Below are 21,088 nucleotides of genomic sequence, written 5' to 3' on the forward strand. Positions count from 1 at the left end.
TCGAATCCCTGAAGGTGTTCTAAACTTGTGAGAGAGAAGGTGACAAGAAGGAGGTAGATTCTCTCCCCGAACTAGAGTTCTCTCATAATTGGATGCATATTCTAGCAAACATTGATGTCCTAGAAAGAATGAAATTCCAAATAACAACCCCCGAGCATGAAGAGTTGAATTCAGCGGTGCCCCTTAGAATGTTTAACGTGCTCAAACCCCACGAGGTGAGCAAGGGGGCAGTAAGGGTCAAATCGGACCTCCATTGGCTAACATATGTGGGTGCCACTACTATGTACCATGAGTTCTCCTCCGATTGGGGATCTCAGTTGAGTAAATTTATATCTCTAGTCGGCTCCATGAGTGCCATGAAGGGGGGCCCCTCAAGTCCGAAGCTCCTAAGCTCTGAAAGCCCAAAGGCTCCCACCAGGGGCAAGGGGTAAACCACCCAAAAGGGAGTGGAGGAGGAGGATGCAAAAAAGGAGGACCTACGAGACATGTATCTTCCCATTATAAGGCCTACACGATTGAGGATCGCAAGATCTTATACCAGCAGGCCAAGAGAACCCAGGAAGAAGGGTGCTTCTAGGGATATGATGGCCCAACTAAGGCTAAGGAAGTAAACTTGGTGCCGGAAGGGACAGACCCACAACTAATATACATAGCAGATGACCTCATCCCCAATAAGGAGAATAATCATGCTCCTCCGAGAGTACAAGGATTGCATGGCCTAGAAGTACATAGACATGAAGGGTGCCCACTATGGGCATGTAGCACATGATCCCAAATATGCACTCATAGTGAGGAAGGAGATCCAAAAACTCATAGATGCGGGATTCATCTATGAGATAGAGCATACAAACTGGGTGTCACCCATTGTGATAGTCCTGAAGAAGAACAGAAAGATTCAAGTATGAGTAGACTTGAAAAAGGTCAATGTCGCCACAAGGTGTGACCATTTCATGTGAACTCCTTGGGGATGAGCCTTTTTCTTTGTCCGGCTTCTTCAAAGCGGAGAACACAATGAAGCTGTACTTCCTTCTACTAGATGCTAAAAAGTGGCCAGGGAGCTTATATGATAGTTGTTCTTATTCAGAGCTCTGATCACAATGTGACCATGGCAGAAAAGCATGGACAACGGAATAGAGATGGATCCATGCTTACCTTCTGGGGGATCCATGCTACGAACAGAGATGGAACGATCCCCTGATTACTGGTAATGTTACAGGCTCATGCAGAGAACGTATTTAATTATCAATGTGGGTAAGATACCCGCCTTACATCACGATGAATCACTAGATATCAACACATAATACTATAGCATATTAACACAGAAAACTGCTTTGAGCTAGACTCACCGATGCATGACTCACCGTTTGCATGTCGCCCATAGGCAATGAAGTAGCCTTCGCATGTTTAGGCTGTCAATGATAAGGAAGTGTGAAAATATTTGCATTTATCAGCTACATTGACCTATAATAGTGTTTATTGTGGGATTGAGGACGGTGCGGCTAATGTAAGCTAGGGATTTCATCTTGTAAGCTAATGTAAGCTAGGTGGAGCTCAGGATCCCCTCTATGGGACACCCAAGGTATACATAGTATGCTACTGGTTTTTATCTGTGGAAACCATGCACTGCTAGCCCCCCGCTTTAATATCTCTATGTCAGTATGGTCTGGAGGATGACCAAATATTGAGGATGGGTTATCCCCCTTATAAATGTGTTGCCATATTGCTTGGAATTTTAATAGCAACTTAGCACAGGAATCAAGAGTAGTGAGATGAGAAGAGGGTTTTCTTTAATTCTCCTTTGGATTTTATGGTGCTTGATTAATTATTATTACATTGATAAATGAGGACACATTACCCCATCATTTAAGGATTGCATGGACTTGGTAGAGGATAGTTTTATTTAGACATGCATCCAAGTCACTTTACAATAGTGGGCTTACAGTCTTAGCCACGTATTTTCATTTTCATTTCCTTTGGATCCATAGAAGGGACTAGAATCTATGGACAATGAATGTGTGCACACTTAGAGTTCATAAATATATGTCCGACTGAGAATGTTGTCCACCTTTTTTAATAATGATTGCCAAATGATACATTAAGATCTAGGACAAAAGATCTAATTATGTCATTTTTTCAATTAGAAGAAGTACTGGAATTGATAAAAATAGATTAACAAGTTAACCTTTAGTGCTATGTTAATTTTTTGGAGTTTAAAGCAAGAGGATACTTGGGAGAGGGTGTAAGGGTCTCATTGAAGGTCCCCTACCATTGGATTGTCCTTATATAGTTTCCTAGCAAATCCCCTTTTTTAAACTGATAAATATATGCAAGTGGGGTAAGTTTATTATGTTAAGAGAGAAATTTCACCCTTAAACACTCTCTTACTACAATTTCTTACTTGGGAATCATACAATTGCACTAAGGCACCATTCTACTTGGGATTCCTATACTTTAGACATGAAGTCCATTGCTTGAAAAGAAGAGTATAAAGATGGCATTTCCTTTATTGTAGAGATTGATGACTTTGTTAGGTTTAGGATTTGGGTGACTTTGGTAGGATTGTATTTTGCAAAAGTACCTTTGGAATTCCCCTTGGGAATTTATTTCATTTTCTTTGTTGAGGGACAAGTCCCAAGGTTGAGGCATTAAGCCTAAATATTGATAATTGGGATTTTATAACACCTCATTTTCATGGTACTTCCCATTGTTATAACTTTGATGTATGCATAAATTTAATTATGATACTGGTAATTGGAAAATGCCAACAGGTAATCAAGAAAAGGTATAAGTATACTGAGGTTATATCTGGATTTTTTGACCTTGGGAATTCCCTTGGACTTGGTTGGAACTCCCATATTTATGGTTTATGTGAGATTTCCACTTATTACTTGGATTTCACTAACATTTTATATACATTTCTTCATATCTTTAATTGCCCACCTTTGATTACTATTGAACAGTAAAATGCCAAGATTTGATTATGCTAATCTAGATCGAGTGACACGGATAACAACTGTGTGCCGGAATTGAAGCTTGCAGTCCCACAATTCATAGTGTACATGTTCTAATGTGCTATGTTTGTGGATGGATGCAGATGAGTCGGCATACCTCTCCATCAGGGTTGCATTAGAAAATCTAAGGCATGAAGACACGGTGTTGGCAACTTCGAGGAGCACCGTTGTACTTTCTGAAATGTATTAATATAAATGTGAGTATAATATTTGACTCTCACTTTGACACCTTGGTAAGAGGAATGGTATGATATGGATTATTCTCACTTATGCGTATTGAGAAGTTGGTTATTAATGGACTACTCTCACTAGGTGTTTGAAAATGGCAATAGTAGATGTTTGCAATTGGTTTGTATGACATTGATAACTGGTCCAATAGTATAGTAGGATAGATGTTTAATAGCAAAAACACATACTAGTATATCCATTGTAAGATAAGAAAAATCTTACGACTAATGGCTATACTTGGATTGACTTGTTTCAGCTGATTGAAGTTTCAGGCCTGATTGTGGCACAAGGATTATGGGACAAACCCCTTTTCTTAGTTGCTATGCTGTGATGCTTGGACAACCATCAAGTTATTGGACGCATCCATTGCCCATGGTATGGAAGATTGACAAAGAAATGCAATTTCTCTTTACCTATTTGATATTCACATGAAGTCTCCATATGGTAGAGGTAATCTATCTAGAAGCTTGAAATGTTAATTATCATTAGAAGCATGTTATTTTGATACTTGGGCCTGAACCTCTACCAACTGGTCGAGCGTCTTACACTTGATACACTCTATGATTATCCCCGACCTACTGGTCTAAAGACTCTTCCATGACTATGGAAATTTGACCACCCTCCAATGACGCGTTAGAGAGGATTGATACTTTTACTTACTTTTCACTTACTGGTTAGAAAGGATCAATGAGACATTGGTATATCCATTTAAGTTTATGTTTTAGTTTATGACTTAATCTAGGGCAGTAGTCCAACCCAGTGCATTGTGATGGGCGGACTGCTGCCCTCACTTGGATCGTGTGTCGGACCTGCGGGAATGCGGTCGGTGGGAAACACACACACACACACCCCTCCCCCTTGGGAACCCTTGTTTTCTAGGGGTGTGGCTCATTCTGATAACATTTTTGCTAAAAAATGGTTTGTATCTACCCTAGAGATTAGTAGTAAGGCTCTACATGGATGCGAGAAGGACATGGGAGAGAGTATTTGTAAGCACTGGGAATTGGGCATTTGATTTGTTTCATTTTCATCGCGAAGGAAGAATAGTCACACTGTACTTATTTATTCCATTTCTTCTAGTAGTGGTGAAGATGGGATCCACATACTCAATCAGGATTTGATAGATTCATTATTTTGAGGACTTGCTCATGGATCGAAGAGAGGGTTAGTACTTGACCCACAATAACTCAAAATTTGATGACTTAGCTAGCTACTAGATATGATATTAGATGTGGGAAGTAGTTAGACTTGATATGGATATGTGTAAAGAAAAATCCAAAGAGCTATGATTATAAGGATAATTATTAGAGTCCTATAGTTGTGTGATCATAGAGGAGGAGATGCGGCACTTTGACCCTATGGATTTTGCCTCGTATCATGTTACTTCCATATAAGACATCCCTTGGACCACTGGATAATCCCACTACAACCACTCACATAATTGCTTACTAAGTACATTGGCCTATACATCTTCCCCCCTTCCCCTAGTTTGGGTGGACACATTCTCAAGACTCTCCTCTACTACCAACCTCTATTCCTTGCTCTCGTTGTTCGCTCTTCTTGACTTGCATGGTTTTTCTTATCAACTAACTGTTGTTGTTGCGACCTTGGCCTCTACATACTTTGTTGCTATTGCTTTTGTGACTACCAACCTTGAGAATTCTTAGATCTTTATTGCCTTACACTGTAGGTCTCAATATGTCTCCCAACTCTCGCACAGTTTCGTCGGCTATTTGTGCCACCTTCTAGCTCTTCCGTTAGCTTCTCTCTGAACAATCACCTTTTGATCGATCAGCTACTCTACCTTGTGCTTTTGATTTTGTAGCTCATGGCTCTTGTGCTTCCTCATAGCAACTCATGCGAGCCCTCATAGCCCTCTTCCTATTTTAGTGACCTGCTTCATAGTTGCGCCTCGTCGTCTACTTTACGTAGCTACGCCTCTTATGTGACTGTATTCGTTTTTACTCACTAGTGCGTGATCATTGTCGTCTTCTCTGGTTTTTAATACTTCAGGTATATTTGGGTAATTTTTTATTTACATTTTACTTTTTACATTCCTTTTCACTTTGTTATTTATTTAATGATTTTAATTAACCTTCATTTACTCTTATAATTGTTTGTAATTTATTTCTTTTTTATTAGCAATTTTTTAAATTTAGCCCTTAGTGTGTTAAGGCTTTCTTAAAAAATTTCCTTCTTTAATTTAGGCCTTATAGCCCTTTTCTTTGTTTTTAAGGCCTTATTGCCCTATTAATTTTACTTTTATTTTTGTTAGTAATATATTTTTACTTATATGATTATGTATTTATTTCATGTTTCTGTGTTATTTTTTATTCTCTTCGCTCTACTTTTTTCTTTAGGGTAAATTTTTTTGCTAAGTTTAGCATTTCTTTAAAACTTTTTTAAGGACCTCTTCCTTTACTAAACTACAGTAATTTCTAAGAAGTCTTGTTATAGCTTTATATTCAACCCTTTTTTTGTCCCTTGTATTTTAGACAACTTTGTCGTGATTATTATAACATCTTCATGATTAAAAGTTTATTTGTAAATGGTCCTTGTATGATGTTCAATTGAAATTTTAAAATTTCTTGTGAAGAAAGAGTTGGCTTTTTCCACCCCTCTAATAATGAAACCCTTTTTATTTGGGTGTTTTCCCCCCCGCCCTTAGTGTAAACCCCTTTTTTACTTAGTCTTTTTTAGGATGCCTTTTTATAACTTCGGTCTCTTTTATTTAAAAAAACTATGGTTCTCTAGGTCATGTTAGTAGGGACTTGGAAAAAAATTTAGTAATTTATAGTTGTCTATATAGTCTAATATAATCCTTTGTTATACTTTTGTTCATTGTTAAAATATAAACTCTGGTGATTACTCAATTGATGATTATCCTCCATTTTCAAAAATATTTTTCTAAATTCTTAAACAAGGGTGTGGACTAAGACCCTATGTTTATTTATTTTGTTACTTTTCATACATGAGCAAAAAAAAACTATGGTTCACTAGGTCTTGTTAGTAGGGACTTGGAAAAAAATTTAGTAATTTACAGTTGTCTATATAGTCTAATATAATCCTTTGTTATACTTTTGTTCATTGTTAAAATATAAACTCTGGCGATTACTCAGTTGATGATTATCCTCCATTTTCAAAAATATTTTTCTAAATTTTTAAACAAGGGTGTGGACTACCCCCCTATGTTTATTTCTTTTATTACTTTTCATACATGAGTGCAGACTAACTCCCTTTAAATTGGTAATATTGGTTCCCTTGTCATCTCACACACTTTGGTGGTAGGGTATTGATGGATTTGTAACATTGATTGTACATATAACATGGTATTTTGATATATGTGAATCTAAACGGTAGGGCAATAACACGCCAGGGAATAAAGGCATTACCTGCCTACCCAATTGAAACTATGATGTTCTAACACCTAGTTTTTGGATTGAGGGTAAGAAACATTAGGATATCTTTCCATAAAGCTATAAATGGAACACCATAGCTTTAGAGCTAGTTCATCATACTTGTGTGGGCATAAGTCCACAAGATCCTTTGGTGGATGTCTATATTTTCTTACATTTATCCAACAACTGTAACCAAAATCCAAAAGGTATGGGTATATTTCCTAAATAAAGAATCACATGCCTTTGGGAAGTTCAAAGAATGGCTAGAAGAGGTGAGTGAGACAATGAGCATTGGTTGAAGACTCTTTGCAATGATGGAGATTTGCTAAAGATTTATTGGTATTTGTCACAAGTAGAGGGGGAATAAGAGACACATGACAGCCCATGCTCTTAAAAAAATTTGAGTAGCAAAGTGAACGAGCATAGTCATATGGAAATTGCAAAGAGCATGATGGATGAAAAGAACCTAATAATAAGGATTCACTATTTGAGGCTATTTTGATTGCAATCCACATCATCAATAGAATAAAGACTAAAGCATATGATGAAGTCACACAAGAGGAGTCTTATTCAAGTAAAAAGCCTTTAGTTGATAATTTGTGCATTTTCATTCTAAATCCCATATTCACTATCCTAGACCAAAAGACGAAGAAGCTAGAGTCAAAGTACAAGATAATGTATCTTCATCAGTTTTATGACATGGAGACTAAGGGATACAGCTTGTATGATGTAGTTATGAAGAAGGTCATGATGAGTAGAGATGTCACCTTTAGTGATGAAGGGAACACAACAACACTCTTTAATATACTAGGTCCCAATCATGGAATGACAAAGGATCAGGTGTCCAAGCACACCCCTCTCTCTACGTACAGAGGGGGACTCATAGGATGATGATGCTCTAGATTTTCCTATTCCTTCTTCCTTCAAGGCTTTGTGCAAATGGTATATCTAGATCGTGTAAGAATGCAAAGTTACAAACATTCTCAAATCTTTGACCATGGCATGAGGTGTTCTCAATGCATCCAAAATTGAGTCCATGCACATGTTGGATACACAACTTTAGTATTGCATGATGTGGAGCCTCACATTTTTGAAGCAACTGAGCATCCAAAATTGATGGCAGCCATGGATGGAGTCAAAATTGTTTCAATTTAGAGGAATTAGACGGGATTTTGTTGCAATAGCCAATGAGGAAGGTCATATGTACCAAGTGGTTCTATATGGTCAAGTTTAAGTCCAATGACACTTTGTACAAATACAAGGCTAGGTTGGTGGACAAAGTGTATGCTTAGGTTGAGGGGTGGGACTTTTGCTCTGACAACCTGTATGAAACGCATTTAGGTCGTGCTGTTTTTGGTAGCCCATCATGGATGGCCACTATTGCATATGGACTTGAAGTCTAAATTCCTCAATGGGGAGATACAAAAGGAGGTATCTATTGAGAAACCTCCAATATTAAAGGTTAAGGGGAATCAAATGACATGTAAGTTAAATAAGATGATGTATGGGCTAAAACATGCTCTAAGGGTTTGGTATATAAGCCCATCACCATTATTGGACTCAATCAGAGTTTTTCAAAAGACAATCCTACATGTTGGTATAAGATGGTCTTATCATGCTCATTATATGGTATTTTGATGAGCTTATAGTTAACATACAATGACAAGGCCATGCTCAAGTGGATGGATGATGGAATAACTCTCAACTAACACAAGTATTTCTTGGAGCTTTTGGAGAGATTATTCATGAGATAAAGAGTGGTCCAATAGTTACACTGATGGGTACAAGGAGCAAACTTCCCAAACAAATTGTTTCCACTTGCTTGATGATACAGTATATCATTAGTTGGCAGGATGCCTTCTTTACCTTGACAACACACACATCTATTTCTTTTGTAGTTGGGTGTTCAGTAAGCTCTACTAGTCATCTCACCAATTTCATTAGAGAACTTCCTTGGTATCTAAAGGGAACTTAGGGGTTTGGCATCTTCTACTTCCAAGAAGTTGAGCTTGAAGGATACATTGACTTTGATTGAGCTGCTGGAGATGTTAATTTGTGACAATCTACTATAGATTGTTGTTTTTTGCTTGTATCAAGTCTCATTCTTGGTCTATTTGACAAGAAAACTTGGCATTTTGGCATTTTCTACTTACAAGGAGCTGAGCTTGAGGGATACATAGACTTAAATTGGTGGAGATGTGAATTTGCGATAATCTAGTAGAGGTTATTGTTTCTTTCTTAGATCAAAGTCCAAGTTCATAGATGAACACCTGGAGTGCAAAGTTCATATAGGACAACCACATGGATTTCCCCTATCAAAAATAATGGGGATGCATACTTCACAACATGACTTACAGGTTTAAATAAGCCCCAAAGGCTTAGTTTAGAGGATCGACAACAACTACATGAGGATATGTTTCACTCGTAATCTGTCGGATGCATACCTAGTTCTCAATCCAAATGTGGGATCTAATGATGATGGTCATCATTCTATCTATGGATGGCTTCATCATTAGTGGTGATCATACCTAGGTGAGTCATTGGACTTGTAACATAGAGGTATTTGGGTATCTCAAGAGGTACATATGTGACCACTTATCAAGAAAGTACTACCTTATGATTCAAATTGGAATGGGGATTGGGATAGTTACTGGTCAACTACATTCACAGTTGAGGGTTCTCTATTGGATAGATGGCAACTCTTTCTTTGACATTATTTGACTACACAACGACATGCAAAATAGCCTATGACCTTGAAGTAGCTCAAACATGTAGGTACTAAAGACATGGGCACTCTTAAGGAGAATTCCATACTGATCGTTTATGATCACAAAATTGAATTGCAATTGCCACAAACATGGTCTTTCTTACTTGAACAAAGTACATCGAGTTAGCATCATTTCCTTGCACAGTTGATCCAAGTCAAATTGGCTTGCTGTTCAATCATAAAGAACATGCATGATGTTTTTACAAATCCATGCCTCATAGCATTGAATCCCACTATCTAATTCACCAAGTTTGAATGTTGGAGCCTTGTAACATTTGTCTTGAACGTGCTAAAGGTCCTTCAATTCCTTAAAAAGATCCTAGGCTTGTTCCAATTTCCAAGGTACTTCTATTGCCTTTACCAACTACCTATCGAGTCGCGATAGGAAATGGCGATAATATAGTTATTATGTTTAAATATTGGGGTGGATGTTGTTCAAACCTTTACATCTCTACCATTAAGCACATGATCTCTCCATGGATGAATCAATCTACACTTTGCATTATAATTGCACTTTCAGAAGAACCATTTCACGTGGGTATGAGACTACTAGATTGCTCAGCAAACATTCCTTCTTTAATGATAGGAGGGGATGAAATAATCATCAACTATTCTATACTAAGGTTGGATCTCTACTCTCCCATGTTCATTGCTCACTATTATAGCCCTATTGACCTCTATGTATTAGTGGACGTTGTATTATTTACACCAACGTCTTGGTTGCTTGGAATAGTATAAGCATGTTAAATAGTTGTTATCGTGTATTAGATCATTTATATTTTCTCCTATTAATATTTCATGCAGCTTCGGGCACTTATGCTACAAGGCTTTGAGTATTGGTATTATTGCTAATTTTGTGTTTGAAATCTTTTATTTAGACATGGCGTGTATAGAATATTCTGATGCTTTCTATTCTAACAATTATTAGAGAAAATTTTGTCTTTTGCTTATTTACTAATACTTGGGTAATCCTAGTTGTTATTGCATAGTCTTTTATTAGGGGATTCATTTACATCCATAGCTAACCTAAGTTAGCTAGTGACTCACTTATGGGCTAAGGGAGACCTTATTTAGTGGGTGGAGTCAAGAATTTAGGACAAATAAGCATAACAAGAATTATATCTGGGAGAAATTCTAGAAAGGAATGGAGCCTATATGCTAATTGTAGCAATGGAATACATTCTAATGGCATAGGGGGCTCAATGTTTGGGACAATCATCGGTAATCTAGATTAAGTGGCTCCTTTAAGAGGCATGGATATACATGGCAACTTAATTCATTGCATCCCTTGTAAACGGGATGTACTTGGTCTAGGAGGTAGAGGTCTACTTACCTAAGTCAGGCTGTGTGCCTTCCTATGATCTCTAGTACTCTGGGAGGAGTTGATTGCTCTATGGTTGGGTGGTGAGTTCCAAATTATGCATTTAATGGTTTGGTTCTTAGCTCGTGGTTCAATTAAGTTGACCTTGGTACATCCTGGTAGCAGACGCCATCTCAATTCATGAAATAAATTCTTTTATTCTTGGCTTATTGGTTCCCTAAGGACTTGTAAGGGCTTTGACAATGTACTATTAATGTTTCCATCAATGTAATATGTTGTTGCGAGCACTTGGCAATAAGTTCCAACATATTAATGTAATATGTTGTTACGAGCATTTGGTAATAAGTTCCAACAATTGGTTGCCTAAGGACTCGTAACAACATTTACAATGTAGTATTAATGTTATCGTCAGTGTAATATGTTGTTACAAGCACATAGTCAATTGCTTCATCATAATTTGATCAGACATGAGACATGGATATACAAAGCTGGAATGTTTTATTGTTTTCATGTGTCACAAACCCAAAACTATTCATGACCTAATACTAGTGAAAGTACTCAACTTCTTAGCCTAGAGTGTTGATCAAAGTAATGAATTATAATGCCTATAAGCCAACATCTTACCCTAGACTATTGATCTAAGTAATCTAAAGATTAAAAGTCAAGATTTCATATTGTTATAGGTCTTACAATGGTAACTTCTAGTATTCGAATTTCTTTTTCAGCTTGGTGAGCACCCCATCCGTTTGCTGGTGGTTCACCTCACAAATGGCCATAAGGTGTGTAAGCAGTGGCGGACACGAATTATGCAACTTACCCACCCACATACTGGGTGTAGCTTGGGCAAGGGTCGACGATGTGTAACCACCCTAATGCACTAAAGAAATTATTTGCTTGCGGTTTTTTTTTTGTGGGTGAACTCTGCAAAATTATATTAAGAAGAAAAAAGATATATACGAGTACAAACAGAACCCGACTGCCTCTTGTATAGAGGCAAAGGCATCTAATTCCAAATCTTGCCTACAACCCTAAAGGCCTCATTCCTTTTGCCAAAAAACTGTACAACTCTTTTAGTATCCTCAATGATGACAAGAACTAGCATCCTCCCATGATGAGGTCTATGGAAAACCAAGTCATTCCTATGTTTCCACACATGCAAAATTACAAAACCCTTGCCAAAATGCATACAAGAAATCACGTATGCTATCCTTGTCACCTAAGAGGGCCATTTTTCACTTGAGTTTAACATGAATCTGTGCCCTGCTCAAACTTCCAATGATCTCCCTCCACACTTCCCTAGTGAAGAAACAATCTCAAAACTGATGCATATGAGTCTCCTTGCCAGTGTTGCATAATGGGCATACTTAACCAACATTAGGATTCCATTTGGCAATCCTCGCTCTCACTGGAAGTTTGCCAACAATCACTCTCCATAGCAGTAAATTCATCTTAAAGGAAGGAGTGGCCTTCCACACTCTTTTGAGTCTAAAATTCCACACTGTCAAGCTGTCTAAGGGAGTATGAAACTTCCATTGCTTACTTGCTATCATAGGCACGACAACATAATTTTCCTCTTTAAACTCTTTTAAGTTTGCTTTTGAGAAAGGTTTGCCTGACCTTGCTGGTAGGTTATCCGTCCTTGAGCCTATGTTAGAGTATTAGAACAAGCTCTCCCTCGCGTGCAGTGACACTGAATCTCTACACGATAAGCTTGAGGTCCATCCATTTCGTGCCACCTGGGTCCCAAACTTGATTAAACGTCCCAAGTCCTTTCCTAAAAATTATAGCAACTAGCCGCGGGTGACTTGGAAGAATTGCAGGTTCATTGATCAGTGCCCAATCCAAGAGTCACAGTGATCTACCTAAGGATGCATCCCCATGAATTTGGCCTCAGCCCTCCCCATTTGCAGCCTTTAGACTTAGTCTTCATATTTGAATCAACCTTGAAAGCATCTCTGATTGTGGTACTTTGACAAAATAACATTTTGCCAAGGGTAGGGGCTGGCTGCACTTTAACTGAAGACGCCATGTATTGCATAGAACCTCATTCTTCACTTTCATAGGTACAAGCCCTAGCCCAACTCATTGCATGCCACCTACCCTCCTCCCACACAAAATTCTAAATGTTCTTGTCCACCATTCTCAAATTTGTCTTGGAAATTGTTTACTTCTTACGAGGGAGTCACCACAGGCGCTTGTGCACTCTTGTACCACTATTTGCAAACGAACATACTCGAGTGACCACATGCACTTGTGCACTCTTGTTCCACTATTTGCAAACGAACATACTCCGGTTCCCAAAAAGAAAATCACAAGAAAGTGCGAACCACTGCTACATAATTATATTACATACAAATTTGGGCTTGTGTGGTCGACTGTAATAAGTAAACCAAAAGATCCGAAGAGCTCCCAACGCTGCGAGTCGCCAGCCTCCTCTGCTGCTACGTTTCACTCTCTCGCTCCCTACACGCACCTCACAGTAAACACCACGAAGTACACAGAGAGAGAGAGAGAGAGAATGCAGTTCCTTTTTTAGTGTGTTTGGGTGAGCTCGCGACCGAGAGAACGCAGGTCACAGTAATAAACATCCACTGTGAAGTGCAGAGAGAGAGAGAGAGAGAGAGAATGCAGGTCGAGATGAGCCTTTTTTAGTGTGTTTGGGTGATCTCGCGCCCGAGAGACTTTCATCTCCCCTGCCACTTCTTTTCCTTCTTTGGCTGCTTAATTGTTGCGCCCATGATCTGCTCCCTCAATCCCTCGTCAACTAACCGACCACCCTCCTCTTTTTCTGTACACTTAATTCTTGCTCCCTCCCTGAGCATTGTCTCCGGATTGTTCTAATCTTTCTGGGAGATGCCACCGTCTTCTAAGAGGTTGCCGGTAAGATCATTGGCGCACTGGAGAAGGTACCCATCTTGGCCTTTTGAGGCTTGGAGGAGAGAAATGCGGTAGGCGGCTGAGATCCGGACGAGGAGATCAGAACCGGAAATGGGCTGCTTCGGCTGCTTTGACAGCAGAAAACCAGACAAGAAAGTTGAAAAGAATCTATTGAAGAAGGATGATCCACCTATCACTGTTGCGTCCCTCTCCAAGGTCCCCTCCGGTGAGTAATGCAAAACAACCTAGAATTCCATCTTCATCGCACGGTAACACCTGTAGATGTAGATGCACTTGACAGTTTTAGATCTAGCTAAATTCTGTTTCCGTTCCGCTAGCATTAGTCAATATGAACCATCTAATGGAGGTTTATTAATAAGATCTTTGGACCCATTTACAGACATTCAGAAATCATAATAGCATGCCAGACAGATTGCAAATTAAATTTGTAATCCACCGTGATTGACGTGGGATAGGGAGGAAATCATGGATCCCGCGGGATACAGCCTTTCTGTGCATTTGTGCGTGTCCTAGAAACGTGTCACAAAGCAATATCTGTTGACCTTCTGAGTAATCTTTAATCTGGCGGTCCTAAAATTTGGTGCAGAGAAGGTGAAGTCAGCTGAGATCACGGACCCTCCCAAAGACGGGAGTCAGCATATAGCAGCACAAACTTTCACTTTCCGTGAGCTTGCTGCTGCTACCAAAAATTTCAGATCAGATTGTCTTATAGGTGAAGGTGGTTTTGGGCGTGTATACAAAGGGCATCTAGAGAATACTGGCCAGGCAAGTACACTGCTTACGTTGTAGACATGCATTTCTACTTAATGGCAGGTTTAAGATTATATGCTGTATTTGGCATAAGTATCTTATCGATCAACCCCTTATCGGATACAGATTGTGGCTGTCAAGCAACTCGACAGAAACGGTCTTCAAGGAAACAGGGAATTTTTGGTAGAAGTTTTACTGCTTAGTCTGCTGCATCACCCCAATTTGGTAAACCTTATTGGTTATTGTGCGGACGGTGATCAAAGGCTTCTGGTCTACGAATACATGCCTTTGGGGTGTCTAGAGGATCATTTACACGGTAATTATCGTGGGGTTTATGGTTTCCCTCTCCTGCACCGTGGCATGTTGGATTTTTTTTGGGAGATGGTGACTTTTCTCCTACCGCTTGTAACATAGTTAGGAAAATATTTTCCCAGATGCTAGCAGGGATATTGCTGTCACATGTAGTTGTGCTATGATTTGGATACTCTGACTTTTTGGTTCTTTTTTTGGGGGGGCGGCTTGGCTTGGGGACAGATCTTCCACCTGATAAGGAGCCATTGGATTGGAATACAAGAATGAAAATAGCAGCTGGTGCTGCAAGAGGCTTGGAGTATCTACATGATAAAGCCAATCCACCTGTGATCTACAGAGATTTTAAATCTTCTAATATTCTACTGGATGAAGGATTCCATCCCAAGCTTAGTGACTTTGGGCTTGCAAAGCTTGGTCCAGTGGGAGATAAGACACACGTTTCTACGCGAGTCATGGGAACCTATGGATATTGTGCTCCAGAGTATGCCATGACTGGGCAGTTGACTGTGAAGTCAGATGTGTTCAGTTTTGGAGTTGTCTTGTTGGAGCTGATCACAGGCAGAAAGGCCATTGATAATTCCCGGGGTTCTGGAGAGCATAATCTGGTGTCCTGGGTATGGCAGCTGTTTACCCCCCCCCTCCCCTTCTCCGCCCCGCCCGCTCCCCCTTAAAAAAAGAAAAAAAGAGAAGAGAAGAATGTGGTGTGCTCTCTGTGAATTTTCTATTGAAGCTCAAATTACGAAGGTGGTAAGTCATAGCAACAATATAGCCTTTCCATAATTTGCACCAAAGCTTAGGCAGTATCTTGCAGTAGCTCAATGCCTTCAAGTCTATAGTTTTTGCCCAACCTGACTTTGCATTTGTGATGATTATAAGTTTCAGGGTTTAATTGCATGTTCTGGTGGATGGGTCCTGTTGGTGTGTTATTGAAGTGATTATTGAGTTCTTTTATGCATCCTGTATCTTTAATAGGTTTTGATGAGCTTTGTTTTGTCCTTGCATATGTATACTGATCTTTTTTCTTACTGCATGTGTGTTTTCCTTATTGTTTTTAATTTATAGCTCCAGATGCAAGTGCCTTGTTTCTGTTGGACTAATTATAATCTATGCACTGTGGGAGGGATATTTACAAATGATTTTTAATGTATTTCCTTCTACACCACTTTCAAGCCGTAGGTTCTTTTTTTGGGGGGATCAAACCTACATTTGAAACGTCTCCGGCGCAGGAATATTGTCTATGTGTGAAGTAGGGAGGTATTGGTCTTTATGGCTTTACTATTACACAAGAGGTATAATCCAAGGAAAATAATGTTCGCACATTCTTAGATATGAAGTCTTTTATCTATGGTGTATCGGCCTTAAGTAAGTTTAGAATGATTGAACATAAGCTGAAAACAAAAAGTGGGGAGCTGAATAGCCCGTTTCTCTTTTAGTGTCAAAAGAAAGTCCCTTCGGTTAATTGCTCAAAGAAAAGTAACCATCTTTCTAAAGAAGATGAAACTCTTCTTTGAAAATTCCATAGGAATTTTGTCATTTCTTATGTGGACAAATGTTCCAATAACTTTGTTTTTATTTGCAAAAAGTTTTACTTAGAATGTCTTTTGAGAGTTTCATTTTCTCTTTTATTTTCTTTGTAGATGTTTGATCTTTAGAACAACAAAAATTCTAAATTTGTATGATTGGACTTATTCTAGTCTTACAAAGGTATATATATATTCATTGTGACCATGTTTCCCCCCTCAAATTGGCAGGCTCGGCCTTTATTCAAAGACCGAAAGAAATTTCATCAAATGGCAGACCCATTGCTTCAGGGACGTTATCATATGAGGGGACTTTATCAAGCAATTGCAGTGGCTGATATGTGCCTGCAAGAAGATGCTACGACCCGTCCACTTATTGGTGATGTGGTTACAGCGTTGAATTATCTAGCTTCTCAGAATTATGACCCTGGAAGTCACCCTGTCAACAAGTTTTCACCTTCACCATCTAGAGATAAGAAAGATAGGGAGAGGAAGTTGAGCATGGGAGATCGACAAGGTGTAGATGAACGAGGCTTAATGGAACGGATGTTTAGGCAGGGTGGAAGTCGCTCTCCTGCCTTGAATTCACCAGATGGTCGACATAGAGATAATGAACGAGTACTGCGACAGCAGGCTGGGACGCGATCGTCAGCCTCAAATTCCCCAGATAATCGAATGAAAGATAATGGACGGATTCCTCGACAAGGTGGAACTCCATCGCCAGCTGCAAAGTCACCTGATAGTCGTTTCAGAGAGAATGGAAATTTGCGAATGAATGGAACCTATGATGTTGGACGTCTGCAAGAGGGTTTTTCTAACAGGAAACGGGATTCTGAGGAGTGGGATAGATCTGATGGACAAAGATACAGCCCTGGGCAGGACAGGAGGATTTCAAAAACTTCGAGTGATCGAGAAAGAGCTGTAGCAGAGGCCAGAGTCTGGGGTGAAAATTGGCGGGAAAGGAAGAGAGGGAGTGTCCAGTCTAGTGAAAGCAGTTTTGAAACTGCACTGTAAGGGAGCAGCATGAACTTTTCGTACTTCTGCTTAAGCTGCTAGTGTTCTCACTATATATTGTATTACTCTGCTGGAAACCACAGAACCGGTTTTGAGGGGTCTTGTATATTCCAAATTTTCTTTGACAGTTGCAACTCTGCCTCATAAAAATAGGAGGCTTGTTGAGGTCAGGGTTCTGTTAGAGAGGGTTAACTGCATCGTACTCCAATGATCCTCAGCTTGCTAGTTGAGTTTGTGGGCAGCAATTTTACAAATGTACTTTTGTCTCCCCTTTTGCTTTATGGACTTGACTGCATGAATCACTTTTGAATTGTCATTGCAGTCATTTAATACATTTGTTAAAGTGTCCAAGGTAAAAACCTCTTCAGCTAGCTTTTACATGAAAGTTTGAATTAACAGGGCCAAGATTGCCAGTCCAGGGGTCCGTCAGTCATTTTCATGTTCATATTCACATTAAATGAACAATGTTTTACTCTAGTTATAGTAATTTCACAAGTGAATGAAGTTTGGTGGCTTTCTGCTTACTAACTTTTATGGTTCCTGTCCTAGTAACGTATTTGAAATATGAGAGCCGAGTGGTAACTGTATGAGCTCTCTTGGGCATACTATCTGTTTTAAAAGTCTAGATAATATGCTCAGGTGAATGCTAGCACCAAGTGTACTTGTGTGGTGGATTTGTAATTCCTGTACATGTATTCAAATTATGATGTGATATAAGTCAAGCAAGCGTATCGTTACAAAAATTCAAGCTAAAAAACAGCTTCTATAAGATACCCTTTGTGTTAATTAGTAGAATTTTATGATGCTTCCTATATGAAAATGCTCTTGCTCTCTCTAATTTGGTATGAGCATTCATCTTCACTAGATTCCACATTTTTTGGGAGTATGTCTTATGTGCAAGTTTCATGGAGAGTGATCTAGTAACTATGGATTGTAGTGACGCCAATGAGTCTTACTGAAATAAAGGACGTCAACCTAATGCTAGACCACATAATAGAATATGGATCTTACAACTCGCTCCAATCAATCCTTGTTTTGGTGAGAGGTAACATGGGGAGCATTTTTTCCTTGTCTCTCTATGGATGTATTTGATTTTAATCCATTTATAGGATGTAGGTTGGCAAAGTTCTCGTATGGTACTTGAAAATCTTGGGTAGAATATCATGATAGCATGGTTTTTGAAATTTTTAGGTGAAGCATTATGACAATTTAATACACCTAAGTGGCACTATTTGTTTATGTGTACATGCCATATATCCTATAACCCATGTTTGTGTAATTCATGAATAGATCTATTTAAATTGCACCAATGTGCCTATGTCCCCATGGAGCCTTTGTCCAGTGTTTTCGTATTTCCAACCTTGACCGAAGGAGAAATGGTTATGTCCTCTCACAAGCAACCTCACAAAAATTTGACACAAACCTAACAAAAACCCTCATTGATGTCACAACAGAACATCTTTAAAAGGAGATGAGATGGAGAGGTAAGTAATAAAGACAACACTATGAGTTGATATGTTATAAGTGTTAATATTTCAACATTGTTGTATGCTGGTTGTAATCTTATAGCATGGAAAAGGTAGGAATTGGGAAAAAACAAGATGACTTCTTGCTTATATTACATAGCTTTGTTTTATTGTGTTCCATAGATGTCACCACAAAGCACCTTTAAAAGGAGATGAGATGGAGAGGTACGTGATAAAAACAACACTATGAGTTGATATGTTATTTGTCTAAGTGTTAATAATTGAACCATTTCAACATTGTTGTATTCAGGTTGCAATGGAGTGTAATAAGCTCTCTTAAAGTATGGAAGGTAGGAATTGGAGAAAAACAAGATGACTTTTTGCACTATTATATTACATAACTTCGTTCAAAGATGATGGGTACATCTTTTCTCTGAGCATCTTGGCCTGAGCACATTTTTCTGAGCATGGCCTATATTGTGATTTTGTAGACAATTTTATCATAACATCACGCACCATTTAGTCATAAAACTACCCCAAGAAGATACTATATACATTTCTACCCCACAAAGATGCTGCTAACATCACACACCCTTTAGTCATAAAACTACCCAACAAAGATGCTATATACATTTAATTACATTTCTTTCCAAGAGTGTTCAGGGCTTATAAGATCCCTTTATTCACAAAACTACTTTTCATGTCTACTTCATTTCAACACCCTCCACCTATTCATACTATCATGATAGATAGTGATTTATCGCGATGAAATGATTGCAAGTCACATGGTGAAGAATTTAGGGTGCAAATTTGCACGCATCTATGCCGAAACATTTATTAGTTGCATCAAGGAGATACTTTAAGATTTAATTCACCATGATGATCATTTGTACACAACTCATAGTTTTGACATGCAAACCTTAACTAAGATCCATACTTCAATTCTTATCCTTTTTAGTCATCTTCTCAAGTGTTTTTTCAACCTCAATGACTGCATCATCCTCGTGGACTGAATTTGAGCTTGATGAACCCATCTCTCCCTTTTTATGCTGTGTGTATAGCTCTACCTCCTCCTCGATGCAACATCCTTTTTTTATATATCGAGCCAATACGGGTAGTTCTTTCTCTCCCACTTAGAGAGCACTTGCTTCCCTTCTTTTTCTATCATGTTTGGAGAGTACATACAGAATTTGAAGTCTTGAATTTTTGTCCATACTCAACATATGGGCAACAAATTTTCAATCTTACCAACAACATTTAAGGATTGCAAGAATCTGCATACAATAAGAGTCTTAGTACAAAAGCGAAATACTTAAGGATGGATTTTTAATTGAAAAGGAAAAAACATGTATTGCTTACCTAAATACCAATCATCGAGATGCCCTCGTCATCTCCATTTGTCCTATTGCAACTGCAGCAATAGTCATTAGATCCTTTAGATCTTCATAAAGTTCAAGTCTGTTCATTGCTTGTATTTCCCCAAAATACTCTCTCAATGTAGGATCTTGAGGAAGCACAAAGCTAGCTTGTTGACTAGCAAACCAGGACCTGAGAGAGTAACCTCTCAGATTCACAATGCAACTGATTCATCCATGCCTCTTTCGCCATCCACTTTATGAATTCTTTATCAGCTTTTGGCATTTTCTTAACTTGTTCTCAAATTTGAATCTGACCCTAAGATTCTGAGGGTTGCTAGTTGTGTCTCCTTAGATTTCTTTTGCAATGGAGATGTTATACAACTTTTCCAATGTGACAATGGATGATTTATCATCAAATGGGAGGCTCCACAAGATATTAAACCAATCTTCACCATTTGTTGGTTTGACAATAGACAGAATCTACATATAAACAATACATGCAATCGTCACACTCAACTGTATTTTCTAATCATACAATACATGCATATCCCATACCTTGATCATTTTCTAAACAAACATCATATTCACATATCTTTAAATCTTATGAGTTCTTTCTCAATCTCAAAAAACACTTGAACACTTTAAAAAATCAACTTTATGTTAACAATCATTAAATAAACCATACCTTGATCATTTTTCGACCATACTTGAGATTCACATCCTTTCGAATACTTTTAAGTGCTTTCTCCATATCAGCAATACTCAAATTTGGTTGAAGTTCCTTTAGATTTGCCTCATAATCTTGCTTGTATAGTGGCTAAAATATATTCCAAAGAAATGAATGAGTACAATGAATTAGTTAGTTCTAATTCAAAAGACATCCATAACAAATGGTATGAAACTTACTGTAAATACCATTGTCCCTAGCATCAGAGATGTCAAAGGATACCAAGTACTTGATCCTTTACTGCTTTCATTTGCCCTATGCTTTTCAAGTGTCTTTTTTTCTTCCTAAAAAAAAAGTGATAAGTACTCATTCTCATCA

The 21,088-nt window shown here is 38.5% G+C and overlaps 1 protein-coding gene across 1 annotated transcript; it reads left to right on the forward strand.

Moving 5' to 3' along the window:
* Nucleotides 1-13,096: 13,096 nt before the first annotated feature.
* On the forward strand, nucleotides 13,097-17,541 carry LOC147886914 (putative serine/threonine-protein kinase PBL7). The gene is made up of 5 exons (XM_087394677.1): nucleotides 13,097-13,828; nucleotides 14,210-14,388; nucleotides 14,500-14,689; nucleotides 14,908-15,299; nucleotides 16,437-17,541. Exons 1-5 carry the CDS (start codon nucleotides 13,714-13,716, stop codon nucleotides 17,217-17,219), a joined length of 1,659 nt encoding a protein of 552 aa, XP_087250803.1. The 5' UTR covers nucleotides 13,097-13,713; the 3' UTR covers nucleotides 17,220-17,541.
* The last annotated feature ends 3,547 nt before the right edge of the window (nucleotides 17,542-21,088 follow it).

Source organism: Dipteris shenzhenensis, chromosome 23 (genome assembly GCF_047967505.1).
Source record: "Dipteris shenzhenensis isolate YYH24624 ecotype China chromosome 23, Dip_SZ_1.0, whole genome shotgun sequence".
Taxonomy (NCBI): domain Eukaryota; kingdom Viridiplantae; phylum Streptophyta; class Polypodiopsida; order Gleicheniales; family Dipteridaceae; genus Dipteris; species Dipteris shenzhenensis.

Coding starts and splice junctions, on each gene's coding strand:
- LOC147886914 (XM_087394677.1), top strand. CDS start 13,714: ATGGGCTGCTTCGGCTGCTTTGACAGCAGAAAACCAGACAAGAAAGTT. Junction 14,389..14,499: donor ATCTAGAGAATACTGGCCAG/GCAAGTACACTG, acceptor TATCGGATACAG/ATTGTGGCTGTCAAGCAACT. Junction 15,300..16,436: donor AGCATAATCTGGTGTCCTGG/GTATGGCAGCTG, acceptor TCAAATTGGCAG/GCTCGGCCTTTATTCAAAGA.